Source organism: Cheilinus undulatus, linkage group 17, assembly GCF_018320785.1.
Source record: "Cheilinus undulatus linkage group 17, ASM1832078v1, whole genome shotgun sequence".
Lineage (NCBI taxonomy): Eukaryota > Metazoa > Chordata > Actinopteri > Labriformes > Labridae > Cheilinus > Cheilinus undulatus.
In genome coordinates this window covers 37,484,112-37,504,947 of record NC_054881.1, presented here as the reverse complement: position 1 = coordinate 37,504,947, position 20,836 = coordinate 37,484,112, and the positions used below count along the sequence as shown (strand labels likewise).

General features: G+C 39.8%; 1 protein-coding gene across 1 annotated transcript; it reads left to right on the top strand.

The window, feature by feature from the left end:
* The first annotated feature begins 947 nt into the window (after nucleotides 1-947).
* lmo4a (LIM domain only 4a) lies at nucleotides 948-15,604 on the top strand. Its single transcript, XM_041811762.1, has 5 exons — nucleotides 948-1,198; nucleotides 10,450-10,697; nucleotides 14,019-14,115; nucleotides 14,200-14,358; nucleotides 14,540-15,604. Exons 2-5 carry the CDS (start codon nucleotides 10,456-10,458, stop codon nucleotides 14,546-14,548), a joined length of 507 nt encoding a protein of 168 aa, XP_041667696.1. The 5' UTR covers nucleotides 948-1,198; nucleotides 10,450-10,455; the 3' UTR covers nucleotides 14,549-15,604.
* The last annotated feature ends 5,232 nt before the right edge of the window (nucleotides 15,605-20,836 follow it).

Below are 20,836 nucleotides of genomic sequence, written 5' to 3'. Positions count from 1 at the left end.
AAAATAATGGCTGCTAACCCTCGGATCAGCTATAGTTTTAATAAAAAAAAGGTTTATGACATTGCAGTTGTTTTTTTACATGACATATGCATCCAAACTTCTTATCTAATGCGATACCAGGACATGAAAGATGTTCATTTTAGTATAGGAGTAACTAAATACTGATTTAACAGAGACATTGAGTGACTAGTGAACATTTTTAATCAATAAGTTGTCATTTTTGGGCACTGTAAGGGAAATAAAGCATAAGAAAATTCCAGAGGCAAGGTAAATCAAGGTTATTTTTCAAGTACAATTCATATATAAATACAATAATGTGCTAAAACCAGACAATCAGGAATATTAGGAGTAGTAAAAGAGAAAGGGCACTGAGCAAAGTTCAACATTTAGATGGTCCACTGGCAGGGTCATGCTCCATGTTAGAGACTAGTCTATCAAGCCAGCAGCCCAGGTTCAAGTTTTAATGAAAAATGGAGTCTGAAATACATATTGAACTTGACATCAGACCGAAGAATAAGCTCAGGCCTACTTAGAGCGAGCAACTTTTGCAACATACAATCACATCTTTGATTTAGTCTTTTAACTCCTAACATCATAACTTACAGTAACCCACAAGGATAGATTTCTGTCTCAATTAAACTAAAAAAAAATTAATTTTACTTAATTTAGCAGAATGATTTGATCTTTAGAAAGGAAAAAAATTCTGCTGTAATTCTTTTTTAAAACTCAAACGTTGTGAAAACGATAAATAAATATACAATCTGTTTCTGAGGCTGTAATGAGGCTGATTGTGTCTCATTATGAGCATCATAAATTAGATAAACATTCCTCCAGCAGTCATCCATTATACTGACAGGAGTAATAAGCCACGCCCCCTCTGACTGCGTCACAGGAGGAGTGAGCATAAAAAGGTGGAATAACTGAACTCGCTGCTGTGTTCTGTCAGCACGGAGAGAGGGAGTTCTGAGCGCGGAGCTGTTTGTTGTCAGAGCTTCTTTAACGAGAGAAGAGGGAGAGCTGAAGTATTTTACTGGTTTAAAAAAACAGAAACACGACAAAGGGACGTGGATAAAATAAGAGCTGAAAAGTTTTCGGGTCTTTTTTGACTCGTCTGGATCTTTCTGAGCTTCATCTTCAGGAGAGAGGAGCTGTGAGGCTCCGCGGAGTCAGAAAGTAGTCCTTCAACGAGACCAGCCAGGTGAGATCAGTACCTGTTCTTACTGCGTAACTACTGTGTACTTAATTCTGCTGTGAGACTCTTATGGACGTTTCCTGCTTTGTTTTCATAGATACCATCGTAACTAAAGTTAAAAGAAGGAAACAATTAGTCTACTTTTACTTTATGAGTAAGTAATAAATGCCACAACACGAACAATAACATCATTAATAACTAGATTATCAAAAATTAAAGCAAATTAATGGCACATCTATGATCATGAATTACATAATAGTTATAAAAAAATGTAATATTAGTAGTAAGACTGAATAAACGTTACTTTTTAAACGTAACATGTGGGAAATGTCCAAAAATGAAGATTTTCTGCTTTCTTTTTATTTCATTTTCTCCACTTCAAAATAAATATTTTGGTGATTTCTATTTATTTTTATTCTAAATTTAGTTTGATTTGTTTTGTTGTTTTTTTTAAAGTTTTGGTCGGTGCAAAGACCAAACAAGACATCAGAAGTCACTACAGCAGGCGAACTATGGCAGCCCTGAAGGTCAAATGCAGGAACATTTCACTCAAAAAAAAAAAAAAAAAAAGTTACATGGAACACAAAAATGTTTAAGACTCTCAGAAATATTCGACACAACACACACAAAAAAAAAGTTCACAAAAGGTATCAATATTTCATCAAATTTGAATATATTTCACAACACACTTAAAAAAATCAGAGAGAATGTATATTAAAATATAACGAGCACAGTGAAAAACCTTTCCAAATTGCAGGAAAACATTTCAAAACATAAAACAGAAATACACATGAAATAAATTTCATACCACAGCAAAAAGTTTAATGAGATGCAAAATATATATTTCTCAGAATTGATCAAGTCTTTTCCCATTATTCCTGTTTATCTAAGCAGACTGGCAAAGTTGCAGACACCTAAATATTTTGTTAAAAAATAATGCAGAGAAATTTTGATAAGACACTCTTTAAAGTTAAAGGTCTTTAAAACCTGTATGGTTTTCCAAATGTAATAAGAACATGTTTTTGTGGGAATGCCTCTGATAAAAGTTATATTGTGAGTTAAGAAAAAAGAGATCAAGTAAACAAACTAGGAATGAACAAGATGGTGAGATATGACCATATTTGCTGACATTTCAAACCTATATATCTGCTTTAAAAATCGAGTAAATATTGGTCTATATCAGCTGTGAACATCAGCCTACATCAACTGTAAATATCTGCCTATATCAGTTGTGACTATTGGTGCAGACATTATCCTATGTTAACTGTAAATATTAGCCTACGTTAGCTGAAAATATGGGCCTATATCTGTGCAATCACCAGCCTCTATAGACTGTGGATATCAGCCAATATTAGCTGTTAATATTGGCCAATATCCACTGTAAATGTAAGCCAATATTGGTTGTAAATATTGGCCATTATTGGTGCAACCATCAGCCTCTATCAATTTTAAATGCGGCTGATAAAGGCTGAAAAAATTGAGCAATATCAGCTGTAAATATTGGCCAATATCAGCAGTAAATATCAGATATTATTTGCTGTAAAAATTGGCTTATATTGGTGCAACCATCTGCCTCTTTTAATTTTAAAAGGGGCCAATAAAGGCTGTAGATATCAACTATTATTAGCTGTAAATATCAGCAAATGTTGGATATAAATTTCAGGTAATATTGGCTGAAAATATTAGCCTTTATTGGTGCAACCATATGCCTTTTAAAAGCAGCTGATAGAGGCTGTAGATATCAGCCAATATCAGCTGTAGATACTGGCCAATATCAGCTTTAACTATCAGCTAATATCAGCTGTAAATATCAGATTATAATGGCTGTAAAAATTGGCCTATATTGGTGCAACTATAAGCCTTTTACTGGTTTTAAAAGCAGCCAATATCAGCTGTAGATATCGGCCAATATCACCTGTAAATATCAGCCGATATTAGCTGTAAATATGAGATATTATTGGCTGTAAAAATTGGCCTATATTAGTACAACCTTAAGCCTCTTTCAATTCTAAAAGTGGCCGATAAAGGCTGTAAATATCAGCCAATATCAGCTGTAGGCATCAGCCAATATCATCCGTAAATATCAGGTTATAATGGCTGTAAAAATTGGCCTATATTGGTGCAACCATAAGCCTCTTTTGATTTTAAAAGCTGCCATTAAAGGTTGTAAATACCGGTCAATGTCAGCTGTAAATATTAGCTGATATTAACTGCAAATAATAGCTGTTAATATTGGCCAATGTTGACTCTATCTATATATATGACTATATCAGCCAATATTGGCTATAAATGTCAGGCAATATTGGCTGAAAATATTGGCCTTTATTGGTGCAACCATCAGCCTTTAATTGATTTTAAAAGCAATCAATGAAGGCTGTAAATATCGGCCAGTATCCATCCATCCATTTTCTATACCACTCATCCCAGTATGGGTTGAGGGGGTCAAGAGGTACGGTACAACCTGGACTGGTTGCCAGGCAATCGCAGGGCTGACATAAAGAGACAACCAGGCACGCTCATGCCTACGGCCACTTTAGAGTCACCAATTAACCTAACAAGCATGTTTTTGGTGGTGGGAGGAAGCTGGAGTACCCGGGGAGAACCCATGCATCCACAGGGAGAACATGCAAACTCTGCACAGAAAGGCCCTGGCTGGGATGCAAACCAGGGGCCTTCTTGCTGTGAGGCAACAGCGCTAACCCCTGTGCCACTGTGCAGTATCCACCTTAAGTATCACCCTTTATCAGCTGTCAGTGTTTGCTGAATGCACTAATAAATATTTGAGGTATTGAGCAGGACCAACATCTGAAGCCTTCTGTATTTGTCCTCATTAGTTTGACTAAAGTCTGTTTCAAGGACTTCAGTTTTTATTATGTCAGTATTGATATTAGCTAAAATCAAATTGTAAATATTGGCTTATCATAAACCTACAGAAATCCAACATCATGCATACCTATTTCAAGTATGTAATTAAATACAAAAATATTTCACAAAAAGTTTTTTAATTAATACAAAAAAGTTTAAACAATGCAATATTGTTAAAATGTTTCACAGAAAACACAAAATCCCTCTCCTTTGAGACATGGAAACCCCGTCTCTTCATCCTATCAATCATTTTTCTGCAGATTAGGAGGCTTATTGTTAGATTTTAAAACTCCAATCATTTTGCAGAAGATGCACCAATCAGCTTCTACAAATGCTCCCTCTGCCACAGGAGCCGCTGTCATGTCTTTGGTTTAATTAAAAAGAGAAACAGCCTCCCTGAAACTGAATCTGACCTCATCAGTGGCATCCCAGTCTGACCAGTATCTCTGTGGGACTGGACTCTCTGGTCTCTGCTGTCTGCGGTCATGCTTACAGTCAGTCTCTCCCCTCAGACATGACTGAGCCGAGGTTATTTGTTAATTATCCCTCAGCAGAGGAGCATCTGTGCGTATGTGGAGGATTCATGACTTAATTAGTGTAGAGAGGAGGAAGGAGGTAGTACGTTCTGGAAAATGACCGGCCCAGCGCCCAGATATCTAACCGGCTGTAAATTAAGATGTCATATAAAACCAGTTCATGATGAAATTTGGAACAGGGAAGCCATTAAATAAACTTTAAAGGATGCATAAAGTACTTCTGTGCCCTCTCAGGCTGCTACAAACTAGACTGCAGACAGAAGTAGTGATGTTCCTCAGCTATAATTTCCCATCCAGTTAAACACAAATTATATTTGCATTGGTGGACAAATAAATACAATATGTTAACTAACTTCACACTGCAACTTTGAGACAATCATACTGTAACGGTGTGAAGTTGGTGTGCAGAATGTGGCTAACATTAGCGGTGCTGCTCTTTCTCCTCAAATGATGCTGATTGGTCAGGTCAGTCTCTGACTGAGAACAAGTTTGAAGCTTGAAGCTTTTCACGATGGATCTGCCTGATGACAGACGTGGAATCTGGACAATCCATTAGATTCACAAGGTTAATAAAGACTTCAGGTGGCCAGAACTAAACCAGTATCTCTGGTTTTCCAGATGTTAATATTCACCTTGTGAAATTCAAAAGCCCGTGCTGCAGCTCCACATGGTGGTCAATGGTACTGACTGAGGCTATGAGTTGCACACTGAGACGAGGGGATTTGAGATTAAATGGGTGAACTATAGCAGCGAATCATGGGATACTGAGTCATATTGTATCTTATCATGCTGTGTTGTATGCTGTCGTTTTGTATTTTGATGCATCTTGTAGTGCAGTCTTACGGTGGCCTATGACATTGCCTATATCTTATTACATCTTACCGTATTCTGTCTTATTGTGCAAACAAAGTTGTGGTGGTGAGATAGGAGTAGCCCCTGCAGCCAGCTACTTGTCATGATTTGAAGCACATGATAGTTTAGCATTCTGCTATCATCAGTTGTACTACTTTAAGATAATGAAAACAGAAGCCTCTGTGCACACAGGCATCACTGCAGAAGTCGAATTTTAAGAGACGGTGTAGGGTGCATGCTTAGGTGCAAACCAGTTCATGGAAAAATTTGAGATTTGTTGAAAGGACTGAATTCAGCCATGCCCTTGTATGATTTTTATATTTGTAATTTCGCTCTGACAACTTATTTTTGAAACTTTCCAGCCTCTCAGGAGCCTGGAGTTCCAGTTTTTTTCCCATTAAAATGTTGATTCCACTTCTTCCTCTCCCTGCAACTGGAACCAAATCAAGTTTTTACTCTGCAGAAGATAATTAAACGCAGGATTTACATTTTAATTGGAAAAGAAATCAGAGTTGTGTTTGGCAGATGTGTTGAAACGTCTTGAATTATCACAGGTGTCTGCAGGATGATTACACTGGCTGCTACTCCAAAATTAGTTTCACATGTGGAAGTAATATTCAGCTTTAAGGATATGATAAAGCACTCATTGTTTGAGCCCGTGCTGTTTTACTTCTGCAGAAATTAAGGATTAATTTATTGAGGCTCCTTAAACCTTTTGGGTGAACCTTCACTGCTTTAAATGTCATTTCAAGTGTTTCTACCAACCAAAACATCCTCAGTTAGTGTTTGTCTTCATACTCCTCAGAGAGAAAAACGACAAAAGAGCGCAGAAGAAGTCGTCGTGTTTCTGTGTGATTCAGGCCGACTTGTCTCTGAACGTGTCTCTCAGAGTTGGACGCGGCTGTACTCTGCACACTCAGCTCGCTAATTGATTTCACGGCTGGTGATGTGCTGCTCAGAGGAATCTGGCACTGAAGACAGGAAGTAGATTTATAAAAAACAGCGAGAGTCTGCAGAGGCACAGAGCGACATCAGGCATCCCATGGACTGGATATGAAGTTATGATAAATTTAAGAATATGAGTAAATCCTCCTGTAGAGTTAGGATTCATTCTGCAGGTTTATGGCTCTGTTGCTACAGCTATGACACAAAGTCTTTCTAAAGATCATTGGAAATGCGGTTTTTAACAGGACTGAGAGATACACTGCATCATCTGTGTATAGATGCACCAGTCCAATCAGGGGAGGTTTAAGGGATTTGAAGGCCCCAGGCAAAGACCAATGTGAGCCCTTAGATAAAAAATTGTCATAGTGAGTAAACAAAGTATTCTGAAGCATCTTGCATTAAAAAATTATTTGAGCATTCTGATGGCTGACTGCCTTTGGTGTATTTATTCACACTTTGCATGAACAGTACGTCTCCAGTGACATCCTGCAACCAGAGCTGACTTCCTCACCTTTTATGCAAATGTCCCATCCATCGTTTCTGTGGCTCTCAGACTGACCATGGCTCATTTACTTAGATCCAGCTTCACTGTCATTTTGAACCAGTACCATAAAACATTTATCAGCTAAGTAGCATATCAGCATGCCCTTTAGAACCATGATAACATGAGGAAGAAAAGCTGTTAAAAAGGCACTGCTAGCCTCTTAGCTCATGGCTTGGTATCCCTGCATGGAGACACTGATAATCTCAATTATATTGGAACAAATGTTCTCCCAGTGATATACTATTTAGGAAAATACACCTAGTAGAGAACTAGTTGGATTATAATGAGAGTTTAAAGACCAGAAGTGACAAGCTATGCTGGTCGGACAGTCATGTACATAAGTTAAAGGTATGTAGGGTGCTAAGGAATCATCAAGCCACAACCGGGGGGTTGTTGAGGGCGGAAAGGTGGCCAGAGTCAAGACATACACATGTGTGTTGCTGGGCAGCCAAGGCCGAGCTCAGCGGCTCTTGCTTTGTCCTTTTCACCCCTGGTAATACGCTTTGAGACTGCCTGCAGTTTTCAGGCCCTTTAGACATCCACAGCATGGCCAAGGGCTCATGGAAACCCTGTTACCTACCAGGACAGTACCTTGGGCCATGCTTACTTGCCACATCCACCCATAATTCCACCCTAGAGGTGTGGACTTTGTTATTTTTCCGATGCCTCTGGTAAATGCAAGGAAACCCAGAGCACAACCAGGGTTGTGTCAGTCCTCCTTCCCACCTGATGGTGCTCTTGCTACTCTACATCTTATTCAGCCTAAATTTTCAGCCCAAACATGCCTCAAAGTTCAGCATAGGGCCGTAAATAAAGGCATGCTTTATATAAACTGGTAGGATACTAAAGAAGTGCTCTGTCTACAGGTGTAAAAGTGCATGTATTGAGACTGGATCCATTCAGTATGGGCCTTTCTGTATGGTTCAGGCATGTGCTGAACAAATGCATGCGGAGATAACCTCATAAACAGACCCATTCTGTCCTGGCAACCACGTAACTACAGCATATGATAGCAATATGTTCTTTGCAGATGACATCATGCAGCAGTCGAGAACTCTCTTTGGGGTGCAAGAAGTGATGTCTGCATATAGAAACTCTACTAAAAGGCCACATTTGAGCCATTTACAACGATGCAAAGAGTGAAAATAAAAATTCTCAAGCTACTTTTGTGTACCAAAGGTAGTGAAATATTCAGGTAAAAATAAAAGTGTTTTAAAACTCATGGAGAAATGTCAGCAGACAGAATTTAAAAAACCTCTGTCTAAAGCCTGGATAAGCAGAGTCACACAAAACTCCTGTACGGTCCGCCTCCACAAAGCAGTCCAGTTTGGTTCAGTCCAGTTTTGGCGCAATTTATCTCAATAAACTCTGATCTTACCTGTATTTTCCCAGCTGATGTCCATCTAGTCTCACTCATTGTGACAGGAAATCCGTCTCTTCTTCAAGATCCAGATTATGTGACTGAGCTCAGTAGAGCTGGTTGCTTTTCATTCGGTTCCAGTTTTGCTTTTTAAAGTGGATTAAATAACGACAATAGATGCAGGAAAGGAAGCTTGCACTCACACACGAGTTAGCTATAGTAGCTCGCATTAAAGAGCCATTATGTAAAACAGGCTTGTTCTTGAATGACTCATCATCACTCGGTCTTGATCCCCTTCATCTGACGAGATGACATCACCTCGTTGCATTAAGTTGGACAAGGAACAGGGAAAGAGATAGATGACAAGGTACCAGGAATGTCTTACAGGAAGATTTTATTGAATTTTTTCCACTTTCCTCTCTCAACAGAGGTTTTTAGCTTGTTTCATAAAGTTGATATAGTTTTGCCTTGATAATATCCATGTTTGAAATGTTTTTCTGTGACTTGTGTCAAGACCAGGTGGGGTGCAAGGTCAAGTTTAAAAACCACCCATTTCCTTCCTAACTCTTCTCTAACCTTAGAATAAATCCAATTTAACAAATTCTGTAAAGGCAGGCCTTTTGTAGTATTTTGAAAGGATTTCCACCTCCAAAAAGCAAATTTGCTGCAGAGCACATGATGATTTAAGAGGCTAATTTTTGAAGTTTAAATTTGGATTAAGAAGTAATTTATTCATTGCTGGTTTCATTCATGAATAATCCTGCTCTTATATGGAGGTTTGGGTCCTTGTACTCGAGTCTGTTTGTGGTTTGCAGCAGCCTTGGGCTTCTTAACATGGTGTTCCTGTGGCTGATTAGAGCCAGGTGTCTTCACAGAGCGAGGGGACTGAGGGCGGCTCGCCTCGCTGCAGAAACAGCTGCTGCAGGCTCAGATAATCTGTGGGAAGGTCGCTCATAAAGCTAAACATGCCGCCGCTGAAATGAGACGCTCGGAGAGGACGAACTCTGCTGCTGCTGCTTGTTTGGAAAATGAAATCTAGACCGGCAATTATTTCATGTTGTTGTTGGCGCTAATTATAAATCCTGGAAACGACTGAAGAGGCTCGGTGCTGAGTCATTGCTGAGCAGCACTCGCTCTGCTATGGTTGTACTAAAAAGCAGTATTATTCCCAGCTGTGCATGAAATCAGCTCGGTGTAATGGAAAAACGAGGAGAGGAGTACAGTCCATGTTTCTGTAGCAACTGTACTCAAAACCATCTCTGTTTGTATCACCAGGAAGGAACAAGAGGCTGAATTATGACAGTCTCAGCCAAAGTTTGGGCACAGCGTACAAAACCTGGTTCCAAAAAAGTTGGAACGCTGTCTAAAACTTCAGTTAAACTAAACAGCAATAAACTTAATTCAGCACAAATACAAGTTATTTTTCTTTATGGAAATATCAACATTTTTAATTTGATGCATGCAAAATGCGCCAAAATAGTTGGGACAGGAGCATGTTGACCACTATGTTTCATCACTATCTAAGAACACTGTAAGCATCTGAGGACTGAAGATATTAACTGCAGAAGTATTTAGTGGAATTTTCCCATTTTTGCTTGATGAACATCTTTAATTCCTCAACAATGCAGAGTTTCTTTTGATCTGCATTTTCAGAGGGAAACAGGCCTGGAATGCATGCAGGCCAGTCTTGACCCTGCCCTTTTTTATTGTGAAGCCAGGGTGTTGTTACTTGTGTACTGTCTTGCTGAAGTAAGCAGAGACGATTTTGAAAAATACATTGTTTGGATGGAAGTATTTGTTGCTGCATAATCTGTATATAACTCTACGCCTTCACAGATGTGCTAGTGACCCAGGCCATGGGCACTAATACACCCATATACTATCACAGATGCTAGCTTTTGGACTTTGATAACAATCTGGATTGACCTTGTCCTCTTCACCCTGAAGGACTCGGTGGTCATTACTTCCTGAAAATATTCTAACCTCGTCAGACCACAGCTCAGTAAAACACCTAGAGACTGTTATGACTAAATTCAGGTGTAGCAGAGCTAAAACCAGGTGTATGAGGATTAACACGATAACTTAAAATCAGTTTGGATGTAAGTTGACTCTTTCGTGTCTCACCTCTCTCCTTTACTTCTCTCCGTGTCTCCAGGTCGCCATGGTGAACAGTAGGGTGGAAGCGCCCACGCTGGCAGTGATGGGCGGTGTCGGTGTGACGTCAGGCAGGTCGTGTGCAGGCTGCGGAGGTCGTATTGCAGACCGTTTCCTGCTCTTCTCCATGGAGCGGTACTGGCACACGCGCTGCCTGAAGTGTTCCTGCTGCCACGCTCAGCTGGGAGAGTTCAGCAGCACATGCTACAGCAAAGGAGGCATGATTCTTTGCAAGAATGACTACATCAGGTCAGATATGACAGGGTTCAGAAGGTTGCTGTCTTCAAGGATTCAGGAGTGCTTTCTGAAGGCATATGCAAATGTTACACACAAAAAGAATTTCTGTAGAGGGTTTTAAGGGCTGGTGCACAGATTAGCAAGCTCCTTTACCGAAACTTGGCATCTTTAATTATCCTTAAGTGTTTTATTTATTTCTGATGAATTCATAGGAAAAACAATTATTGAAATCTTTAACTTTCGTTAAATTCAGTTCTGTCAGCTTCATTTTCAAAGCAAGAGCACATGGCTTCTTGCACTTAAGGAACGGATTGATGGTAAACCAGTGTTCTTTCCTTTCCTAGTATGATGTCTGTAATAAAAGCAACATACAGCGAGTGTGCTCACTTTGCAAAACGTCTCTATTGGGGCTTTAACACAACCTATGAGCTGCATTGGCCAGACTAGGTTCATATTGAGACCAGAACTGGAGTATTTGGTGCCATAACAGCCTAAACAACAGTTGAAAGGCGTGTTTTAACTCATGACTCCCTCGTTTTAAGTCCAGAAGCAGCCTGTGGCGTTAAGTAAGGCTGGAAAAGCAGCTGTAAACACAGTTGCTCCATACACTGTGTTCCACGTTCTATCATTTAAAATGAAGAGTAAATAAGCAATAGCTGGAGGTAGCCATGAAACAGCTGATGATTGTTGGATCAGCGGACCAATCAGAGAGCTCAAAGGCATGTCAGCAGTGCTCAGGAAGTGCTGGCACTTCTTCAACCAGTCCAAATTTCAATGTCTTCGTAGTTTTTCATCCTGCATTCATCTCAATCTCTACTCGGACTGCACCTTTGATACTGAAAGTCTAAATTTAATAAGCTGACATTTTCATCACGGTTTGATTTTCCTAAATCTTGAAACTGGGTAACTAAGAGATGCTGAGCTAGAGGAAGAGAACCAAGGGTTTAGTCCTCCAAGGAGAACCAGATCAGAAATAATCCTGGAATAATTATTGAGTTAAAGTTTTTGTGCTGGTTTGTTCTATTTGTAGACCGAGTCGCATCGACCCGCCTCTGAGACACTGAACAGCACTCAGACGGTGGTTTTGTGGTCATCATCATCTCCGGAGCAAACACAGACCTGGATGTTTAAAACCACAGCTGAAGGTTTTCTGAGGGGAGCAGAGACACTGCAGACTTTATATTTGATTCCAGGAATAATACAGGAGATAAATTAATCTAAATCTGGAGACTCTGCATCATTATGAAGAGGTTTTGCTGCATTTCCAAGAAGTCCCGCATTTATTTCCATGAGTAAAACGGGTCAGAAATACAGATGTTTATTCAGGTGGATTTCACAAAGCTCCTGATTATCTTTCATGTGGCGTTGCAGTGTTCGTCCTTCAAATTAAAAGCAGGATTTAGAGACGCTCTTGCAGCCTGTTGCATCAGCTAAATGAGAGTTCTCTCTCCAGTGATTAAATAAAACATGGACATAGTCTCAGCAATGCCCTTCTTTGGTTTCTGAAAAGGCGTTCTGAAGCCCAGTGAAAGCGTTGGCCTCAGTAGAAACACGGATTCCAGCTAACAGATAAAACCGTGGAGATCAGGCCTCAATGCTCAGTCCCGGTACATCCTTTGCCCTATACCTATGGACACTAGTAAGGAGGCATAAAGGGGAAAGCTCTCTGGGGACCAGCCAAATGGGGGGCCCATGGAGATCTGGAAAATCACAGTCCTTTCCTGTAAAGATAATCTGTTATATCCATATTTTATATTTGACCTGAATAATAACCACTTTTATCCAAGACACAAAAATGAAATTTATTTTTGCTGTAGTACAATATAACCTAATTCAAAATGTAACCCCTTTTCTTTAACCAAAATTACTTTTTTGCTACTCTATGGGCAAATCAACTAAAATATTTAGAAGGTAATGCCAGACCTTATAGTTAGGCCATGAGGTGCACTAATGTAAGGATACCAGAGAATAAAGTAGAAGGAACTGAAATAACTTTAAGGTAAAGTAATGAAATGATTGGAAAAAGAATAAAAAGGCAAAAAAGGGTCAAGAAATGCACAAAGGGGCAAATATTGGGGAGGAAAAGTTGTTAAAAGAAGTAAAAATGGGTTAAAGAGTCAAAAAGGGGATATAAATGGTGAAAATCAGTTAAAAAGTGGCAAACATTGGTTATATAGGCAAAAGAAGGAGTCAGCAAAAAAAGAGGCAAAATGGGTGGGAAAAGGGTAAAAAGCAGTCCAAAAGTGACCAAAATGGGTTGGATGAGGTAAAAAAAAAAAAAAAAAAAATGTGTCAAGAAGTGCACAAAAGGGCAGATAATGCGTGGGGAATATGATTATTTTTTAAAGGGGGTTAATAAGTGGCAAAAACTGGTAAGAAATGGGTCAGTAAAGGCAAAAAAGGGGTAAAAATGGTTGGGAAAATGGTGAACAGTGTTTAAAAATAGGCAAAAATGGGATGAAAGTAGTAAAAATGAGTAAAGAAATGCCAAATGGGCAAAAATGGGTGAGAAAAGTGTGTTGATAACATGGTCAAAGTTCTCTTGTTTTAACTCTTCAATTATGAAGAAAGATTGAAAGTTCAGGATGCACCGATTTTCTGTTTTAAGGCCAGATCAGACGACACAGATTCATCCAGATTCTGACCCTTTCCAAGGAACAAGACTGCTACTGTGACACACAGAACCTCTGTTGTAGACTAACATCCGCCATGACGATCTTGGGAAAATGGGGAAGCTGGTTTAAAGTGGTTTAAAAATGGGTTAAAGGGGCAACACTGGGTCAATAAAGGTCAAACAGGGCAAAAAAGGCCAGGAAATGGTGAAAAATTGTTATAAAGTGGTAAAAATTAGTCCAGAAAGGCAAAAATTGGGTGGGAAAATGGTGAAACTGGTTTAAAGGGGTTTAAAAATGGGTTAAAAGGGGCAAAACTGGGTCAAGAAAGGTAAGACAGGGCAAAAAAGGCCAGGAAATGGTAAAAAATTGTTATAAAGTGGTAAAAATGAGTTGGAGTTCTCAGCTCCAACATTAAGTAGCTGTTAGTCATGATACTAGCACCAATGCTGCTGATCCAACACATGAATTAATACAGTATGCTAATGAATCACAACTAAGTAGGGGCCATTCCCTGGGTTTTTTCAGGGGCCCAGACAGATCTGTGGGCGGGTCCAGTCCTACCACTGGGGCCTGGCTCATGCTTCTGCATCAAGTCTTAGGTGTAGCTACACTTTAGCGTCCCATGCCATTATTAAAGCTATATACTTGTGCAGTGGTGTCCATGTTGCTCTAGATACTCCACCATACTGACCCCCTGTTGACATGGTTTGATTTTCAGGCTGTTTGGACACAGTGGAGCCTGCAGTGCTTGTGGACAGTCGATACCTGCCAGTGAGATGGTGATGAGAGCACAAGGCAACGTTTACCACCTGAAGGTTGGTCTGATTTTTGAATTATATCAAGGACTACAGAACCTCTGCACTCTGATGTGACACTGTTTTCCTGTTTTTTATTCCCAGTGTTTCACGTGTGCGACATGCAGAAACCGTCTGGTCCCTGGAGATCGCTTCCACTACATCAACGGGACGATTTTCTGTGAACACGACCGGCCGGGTGGAGGTCTGCTCAGCGGACATCCAGCTTCACTACAGCCCAACAGCATGATGTCTGACCAGAAGGTGAGAGCACAGTTTCTGTTCTCAAAGCTTCCACAATATCCGCAGGATGAACCAACCAAAACAAGCAGGAAAAATCAAAACCAAAAAGACAAAGTTTTCCCTGATTATTAAACTTCTTTTTTAAATGATTTTATAAGGAAAGTAAAATTTCCAACATCTGATCTCTCCCTTCTGTTTGCAGGTCTGCTGAGGACGAGGATGGAGATCAAACATGTGCCTTCTCCCCCGCCTTTCTCCCGTCGCTTCATCGCCGTCCTCCACCTGTAAATCCTGACATTTACTGACTCTCCACCACTCTCATGGACCGTCACTGCTGGAGGTGTCATATTCACCATAACAGCAGAACCTGGCCTCTCTATACAGACTATCCAGTGACAGTATGGACCAGGCTGATGGGAGGAGGATGCTGAGGATTGTGGATTTTAATTTATGCTTCTTTATTGTGACTCCTCTGTGAGAGTTTTGTGAACTTTGGCAAGCACCAGTTTGGCTAACTGTGCCAAAGTCAAGCACTGTCACAGAGTGAACACTGACTCGTGCAGGAGCTGGGATATTTGTCAAAATCCTCATTAAAGACATGATGGATTCACTTCTTAGCGACATGCCGGATTTTTCCTTCCTCTCTTGAACTGAAGACTTTCACATCAGTGCAGACTGTTCGTGTGAAAACATGTTTATCTTGTATGTGATCAGAGCATTCGGGTTGTTCTTGCCGCCCTCTCTGCCACCAACGGAACTCTCCAGATGTAATTTTAGTGAAGCTGATTACCTAACTGCAGCTGAAGCATTGTGAGGATGAGAAAAACGTGGCTTTCTCTTCATACAAACAGCTTTTCTTGATGTTTTTATTACGATTCTTTTCAGCTGTTGATGCTCATTTTTAAGGCTCGTTCAGTGTTTGACGTTGTGTTTAAAAAAAATATGCCACAAGAGATTTAGCAGAAGTGACATAAAGTGTGTTGATAACATGGTCAAAGTTCTCTTGTTTTAACTCTTCAATTATGAAGAAAGATTGAAAGTTCAGGATGCACCGATTTTCTGTTTTAAGGCCAGATCAGACGACACAGATTCATCCAGATTCTGACCCTTTCCAAGGAACAAGACTGCTAGTGTGACACACAGAACCTCTGTTGTAGACTAACATCCGCCATGACGATCTTTGAACTCTACGGTGGCAAAGACAAAAGGCAGCGTCATGATGAAAGCATACAATGATTGGCTGGGACCACATATGTAGTGTTGCAATTGTGTCTGCCATAATTGGATAAGGTAAAATAGGCAAAAATGGGTGGGAAATGGTGAAAAGGGGGTAAAAAGTGGCAAAAAATTGAAAAAAAAAGGGTAAAGAAAGGCAAAAAGGGGGGAAATTGGAGGGAATGGTGAAAAGCAGTTAAATGGTGGCAGAAATGGGTTGAAGTAGGCAAAACTGGTTCGAGACAGGCAAAAAAGGAGAAAAAATGGGTAGAAATATGGTGGAAAGTGTTTAAAAAGTGGCATAGATGTGTCAAGATATGCAAAACAGGGCAAACAAGGAGCAGGAAATGGTGAAAAGTGGTTAAAAAGTGGTAAAAAATTAGTCAAAAGTGGCAAAAATGGGTCAAGACATGCAAAACAGGGGGAAAAGAATGGGCAGGAAATGGTGAAAAACGGTTAGAAGTGTCCCAAATTGGTGTCAAAAATGGGTGAAAATAGCCAAAGCTGAGTCAAGTAAAATGGGCAAAATGGGCAGGAAAATGGTGAGAAGTGTTTAAGAAGTGGGAAAATGGTGAATATTGGTTAAAAAAGTGGCAAAATTGGTAGAAATAAGGGAAACTGTGTGGAAAGAAAAGCAAAAAGGGGGAAGTAGCAATGAAAATTGTGAAAAGTGGTTAAAAAGTGGCAGAAATTGGTCAAAAGTGGCAGGAAAGGGGTCAAGCAGTGCAAAACAGGGTAAAAATGGGCAGGAAATTGTGAAAAGTAGTTAAAAAGTGGCACAAATGGGCTATAGTTGAAAAAAATGGGTCAAAAAAGGCAAAACTGGGGTAAATGGTGAAAATTGGTTAGGTGTCAGAAATGGGTTAAAATGGTCAAAACTGAGTCAAGATGGACAACAAAGAGGCAAAATGGGCAGGAAAATGGTGAGAAGCGGCTAAGAAGTGGCCAAAATAGGTAAAGAAAGGTAAAAAATGCGGAAAAATTGTAAATAGTGGCTAAAAGGTGGCAAAAATTGGTGAAATAAGCAAAACTGTGAATACAGGCAAAATGGTACAAAAATGGGATTAAAGTGGAAAAATGATTAGAGAAAAGAAAAAAGGGGGTAATCAGTGGGAAAATGGTGAAAAGCCGGTAGAAAGTGGCAGAAATGGTCGAAATAGGAAAACTGGGTCAAGACAGGCAAAAATGGTTAGGAAATGGTGAAGGCTGGTTAAAGTGTCAAAAATGGGTTAAAAGTGGAAAAATGTGGCCAAAACTTTGAAAAAGTGGGCAGTAACCATGATGAAGAGGGGTAAGGTGTAGCATGAATAAGTTATTTTAACATCAGAACCAAATAAAAGCTTGGCTCACTTTTTAGCTCCAAAATGAAGTAACTGTTAGCCAGGATGCTAGCACCAATGCTACTGATCCAACACATGCATTAATATGTCAATGAATCACAACTGAGGAGGGGCCATTCCGTGGGTCTTTTCAGGGGCCCAGTCAAATCTGTGAACGGGCCTGAGTCTGTTCAGCTATTAGGGTCATCGTATGAGAACATTATACCTTTATTATTGTAAAAATACAATTGTATTGATATCTGTTGCAGAACAATGGCAACCAAAACTGAAGCCCAGGCCCTCACCACTGAATAATGTATTCTTAGTTTCTAAAACTTGCAGACAGACAGTCAAATCATTCAAATACATTTGCAACACTAGTCCATACCTACATTTTGCCATTATAGTATTTGCGCAATTTACACAGTGAGCTTTCTGTTTTCCCTTCTTCTCTTTCTGCAGCTTTTGGTTTGGCTGGGAAAATTTTGGTGTTGTGTACTCTGAGGCTTTTTGGTTGTCTGTCAGAAAAGAAGGAAAACAAAGCAGAAAGTTGGCGTGTGAACAGGGCCTGATTTAGAGCCTCCTGGATCTGGATTTGTAAATATCCAACATGTTTGATTTTACATTAGTGATCATCCTGGTTATTTGTACTCTCTAATCCCGCCCTCAGCCACAGAAATAATCTCCAGTCTAAATAAAGGAAAAAAGCCCCCCAAAATAATACTTCTGTATGTTTAAACATTCAGGGATTTTTTTGCCTAAACATAATAGTGATGCCACTTGTAGTATGCATGTTATTAAGTATATGGGCCAGTTTAGCACCATTGTTGGAGCAGGTGCTCAGATCTAAAAAGGCTGTATTTCTCAATGCACTGGTCGCAGATTCAAATCCAGATCCTGGTGCTGTGAGGTTCTTATCTTCCACCACAATCTCTCCCCACACTTCTTCTCTTTTCAGCTGTCCAATCAAATGAAGGCCAAAGCCCCCCAAAAAACGTTCAGCTCTGTGGTTTCAGGCGGCCTTTGATGCCGTCCATCATTAAAATAACTCAGGCTGTTTCATTTTAAAACACGTGGTATCGAAAAGTGTCAAAAATTTCAACAGCTTTTGAATGCATCAAGCTTTCTTTGAGTTATTTCCCCTTAAACTCAGAGTTTTTATCTCCAGCACGACTACAGAAAGAAAGTACCTCCTTACAATAACAAATCATCCATCCAGCTGTGCCTGACATGTGATGAGGGTGTGATTGCATTTTGGCTAAAGCTAGAGTTAGCAGCGAGCTACATTAGCAGCTCGGTCCAGAGTAAGAGGTAAGAAACACTCGTCTTCCCTCAGACAAACATGGCTGATTACCCACAGGAATGGGATTTCAAAGGCCCGAGCTCAGACCATTACAGAAGCAATTAAAGCGGGATGCGCTGCAGGCCTGCGTGGGCTTTAGCTGCACTCCAGCGCTGCAGCCTAATGAGGCCTAATCTGGTGAGCTGGTCTAATTAAAAGGGAGGGAGACTTTTCCTGTGGGCACCAGGCGGCCGACGTTTCTGCTCGCTGTAGCTGTCTGAGGAGAAAAAACATCAGGAAAAGCATTCTTTTCACCATAAAAAGCATTTCTAGTCTCTGTCCTTTCAAATTAAAACGTTCAACCCGACATTTTTAACCTTTTTACTCTCCAACTCTCTGATTGCTTTCTGGCATGAAATCTGCTTTTTTAAAATCAGACTTTTCCTATTTGCACGTTTGGCATGGAAACGGCACGGCCGTCTGTTCCAGGCTAATTTTAGGATGTTTCATATAGTCGGGGTGGCTTTTCCATTAGGGCTGGGTGACATGGACCAAAAATCTGAGCTTGATAGTTTCAAGCTGAAAAATGACACAGATCATTTATTTCTGTAAATAAATAACAAACATTATACAGCTATAATACCAGAATGATAAACCAATGAACCACACTAAAAACCTGCAGCTACAAAAAACCTTAGACACAAATAGTTTGCCGTTTTGTCTTTGATTATCAAAAATTGGAGGGAAACTCCCTCACCATGTCTGAATGGTACAAAGATACTGACATAATTTATAAATATCAAGATGTCAGCTATCCTATTCTCTATGCCATCTGTTTAAATGATCAATTCTTCATTATATAACAGGTGGTTTCAGAAAGTACAGAAACTCAATTATCTTGACCTTAAGGGAAAGAACAATGTTAAAAATTGCACAAATATGTTGGCAACATTTGCAACTGTGAAGGAGTGATTCATCCACTCAGCTGCTCCATGGAGCAGGTCCCTTGCATATCACTAGTTCCAACCATTTTTCCGATTGTTGCTAACATTTTTGTGCAATTTAGACAAAGTGCAGAAGTCTGCATCATTTAAAGATCATTGGTATCAAAAAGTACAGAAAAATCATTTATTTCAAACGTCACATTCATCAAACGAGCGAAGTAACTGTAAAAAATGTACAAATATGTTGGCAACATTTTGGAAGAAAATCTGTTGAGGAGTTAGGGGTCCACTCTTCCACAGTGGGTGGACTTGGCATGGAGCAGGTCCCTTGCTTTTCACCAGTTCTAACCATTTGTTGCCAACATATTTGTGCAAATTAGACAACATGCAGCAATTTTTCTGCAATTTTTGATTATTAATAAGCAATAAAATGCAGCTCTATTTTGTTGCTGTATTATCAAACATCAAAATATTTGGCAATTTGCACTCTGAATGATGGACCAATTCCCACTCTTTTAGTTGTGCAACAACATTGGCAACATTTCAGTATAAAAAACATGTGTTTCAAAGTGATGAGTTAAGAGTTATATTTCTAACCAAACAAAAGAGCAATGTCTGAATTGCACAAATATGTTGGCACCATTTAGAAAAGTGTTTGGATCAATGAGGGAGCGACACCTTGCCTTTTGGTGGACTTGGCATGGCGTATTCTCATTCCCAGTTCTTACCATATGTTCCAACTGTTGCCAACATATTTGTGTAATTTAGACATTGTGCACTAGTTTGCCTGCCATTTTTGATAATTGAAACTATAATTTCCCCATTGTTAGGTGTCCAGCACTTCTAATTTTGTTGCCATTTTTTCATACATCTTAATATTTTGTGATTTTTCTATCTTTAATTCTGAAAAATTGTAGACTTTTCCTCATCCTCCCAGTTGTGCAATAACACCAGAAACATTTCGAGGTTGTCAATGTGATCTATACCTTTAAATACCATGTGATTCAAAGTTATATCTCTGATGATTGGGGTTGTTAAAATGCACAGAAACTGGGTCGTAGATGTCCTGGTGATCTGGGTTCAAGTCTGGGCTTTGGCTCCTTTCCCATGTCATTCCCTCTCTCTCATTCATGTTTTTAACTCTATCCACTCTCCTACTCTCACTAAATAAAGGTGTATAGAGCCTCAATATTAATCTTTATGAAAGGACAGAAACTAAAAACAGAATCTTGAGTTATAATTTAAACCAAAAGAGAAAGACCCATGTCTGAATTGCACAAATATGTTGGCAACATTTAGAAAGGTGTCAGAAACTGGCAAAGAGCAAGAGTGGTCAAATCAGACCTCAGAGATTTAAACAACATCCCTGCCACTCGTCAAATATCGGCCCTCAACCACAATTCGACAGGACTGGCAAATCTGAAATTTTCTTGTACCTTCTGTCTAGTTTGACACCCTGGTTTTGTCCAACCTTAGCCCAAGTTCGAGGCCAGAAGCCACCCCAGCCCTTCCTCTTGACCATATGCTGTTTGGTAAAACATCAGTACTGTATTTAAACCGTGTTTGTTGCCCAGCCCTACTTTTCCACAGAGCTGAGGCTGAAGCACCCATGAGTAGCCAGCTGTGACTCTTCAAATTAACGGGTCCCGGAGAGCCAAGCGGCTCCTCTCACAGGGTTAGTCCAATTAGCTTCACATTCACAGCAACAATGAGGCTTTTAATGGTCCCGTTTCAAAGTG

What these genes read in the sequence shown, in the direction of transcription:
- lmo4a (XM_041811762.1), top strand. Translation starts at nt 10,456, where the DNA reads ATGGTGAACAGTAGGGTGGAAGCGCCCACGCTGGCAGTGATGGGCGGT. An exon ending in TGCAAGAATGACTACATCAG is followed by an intron (nt 10,698 to 14,018) that starts GTCAGATATGAC and finishes TTTGATTTTCAG; the next exon opens with GCTGTTTGGACACAGTGGAG. An exon ending in GCAACGTTTACCACCTGAAG is followed by an intron (nt 14,116 to 14,199) that starts GTTGGTCTGATT and finishes TTTTATTCCCAG; the next exon opens with TGTTTCACGTGTGCGACATG.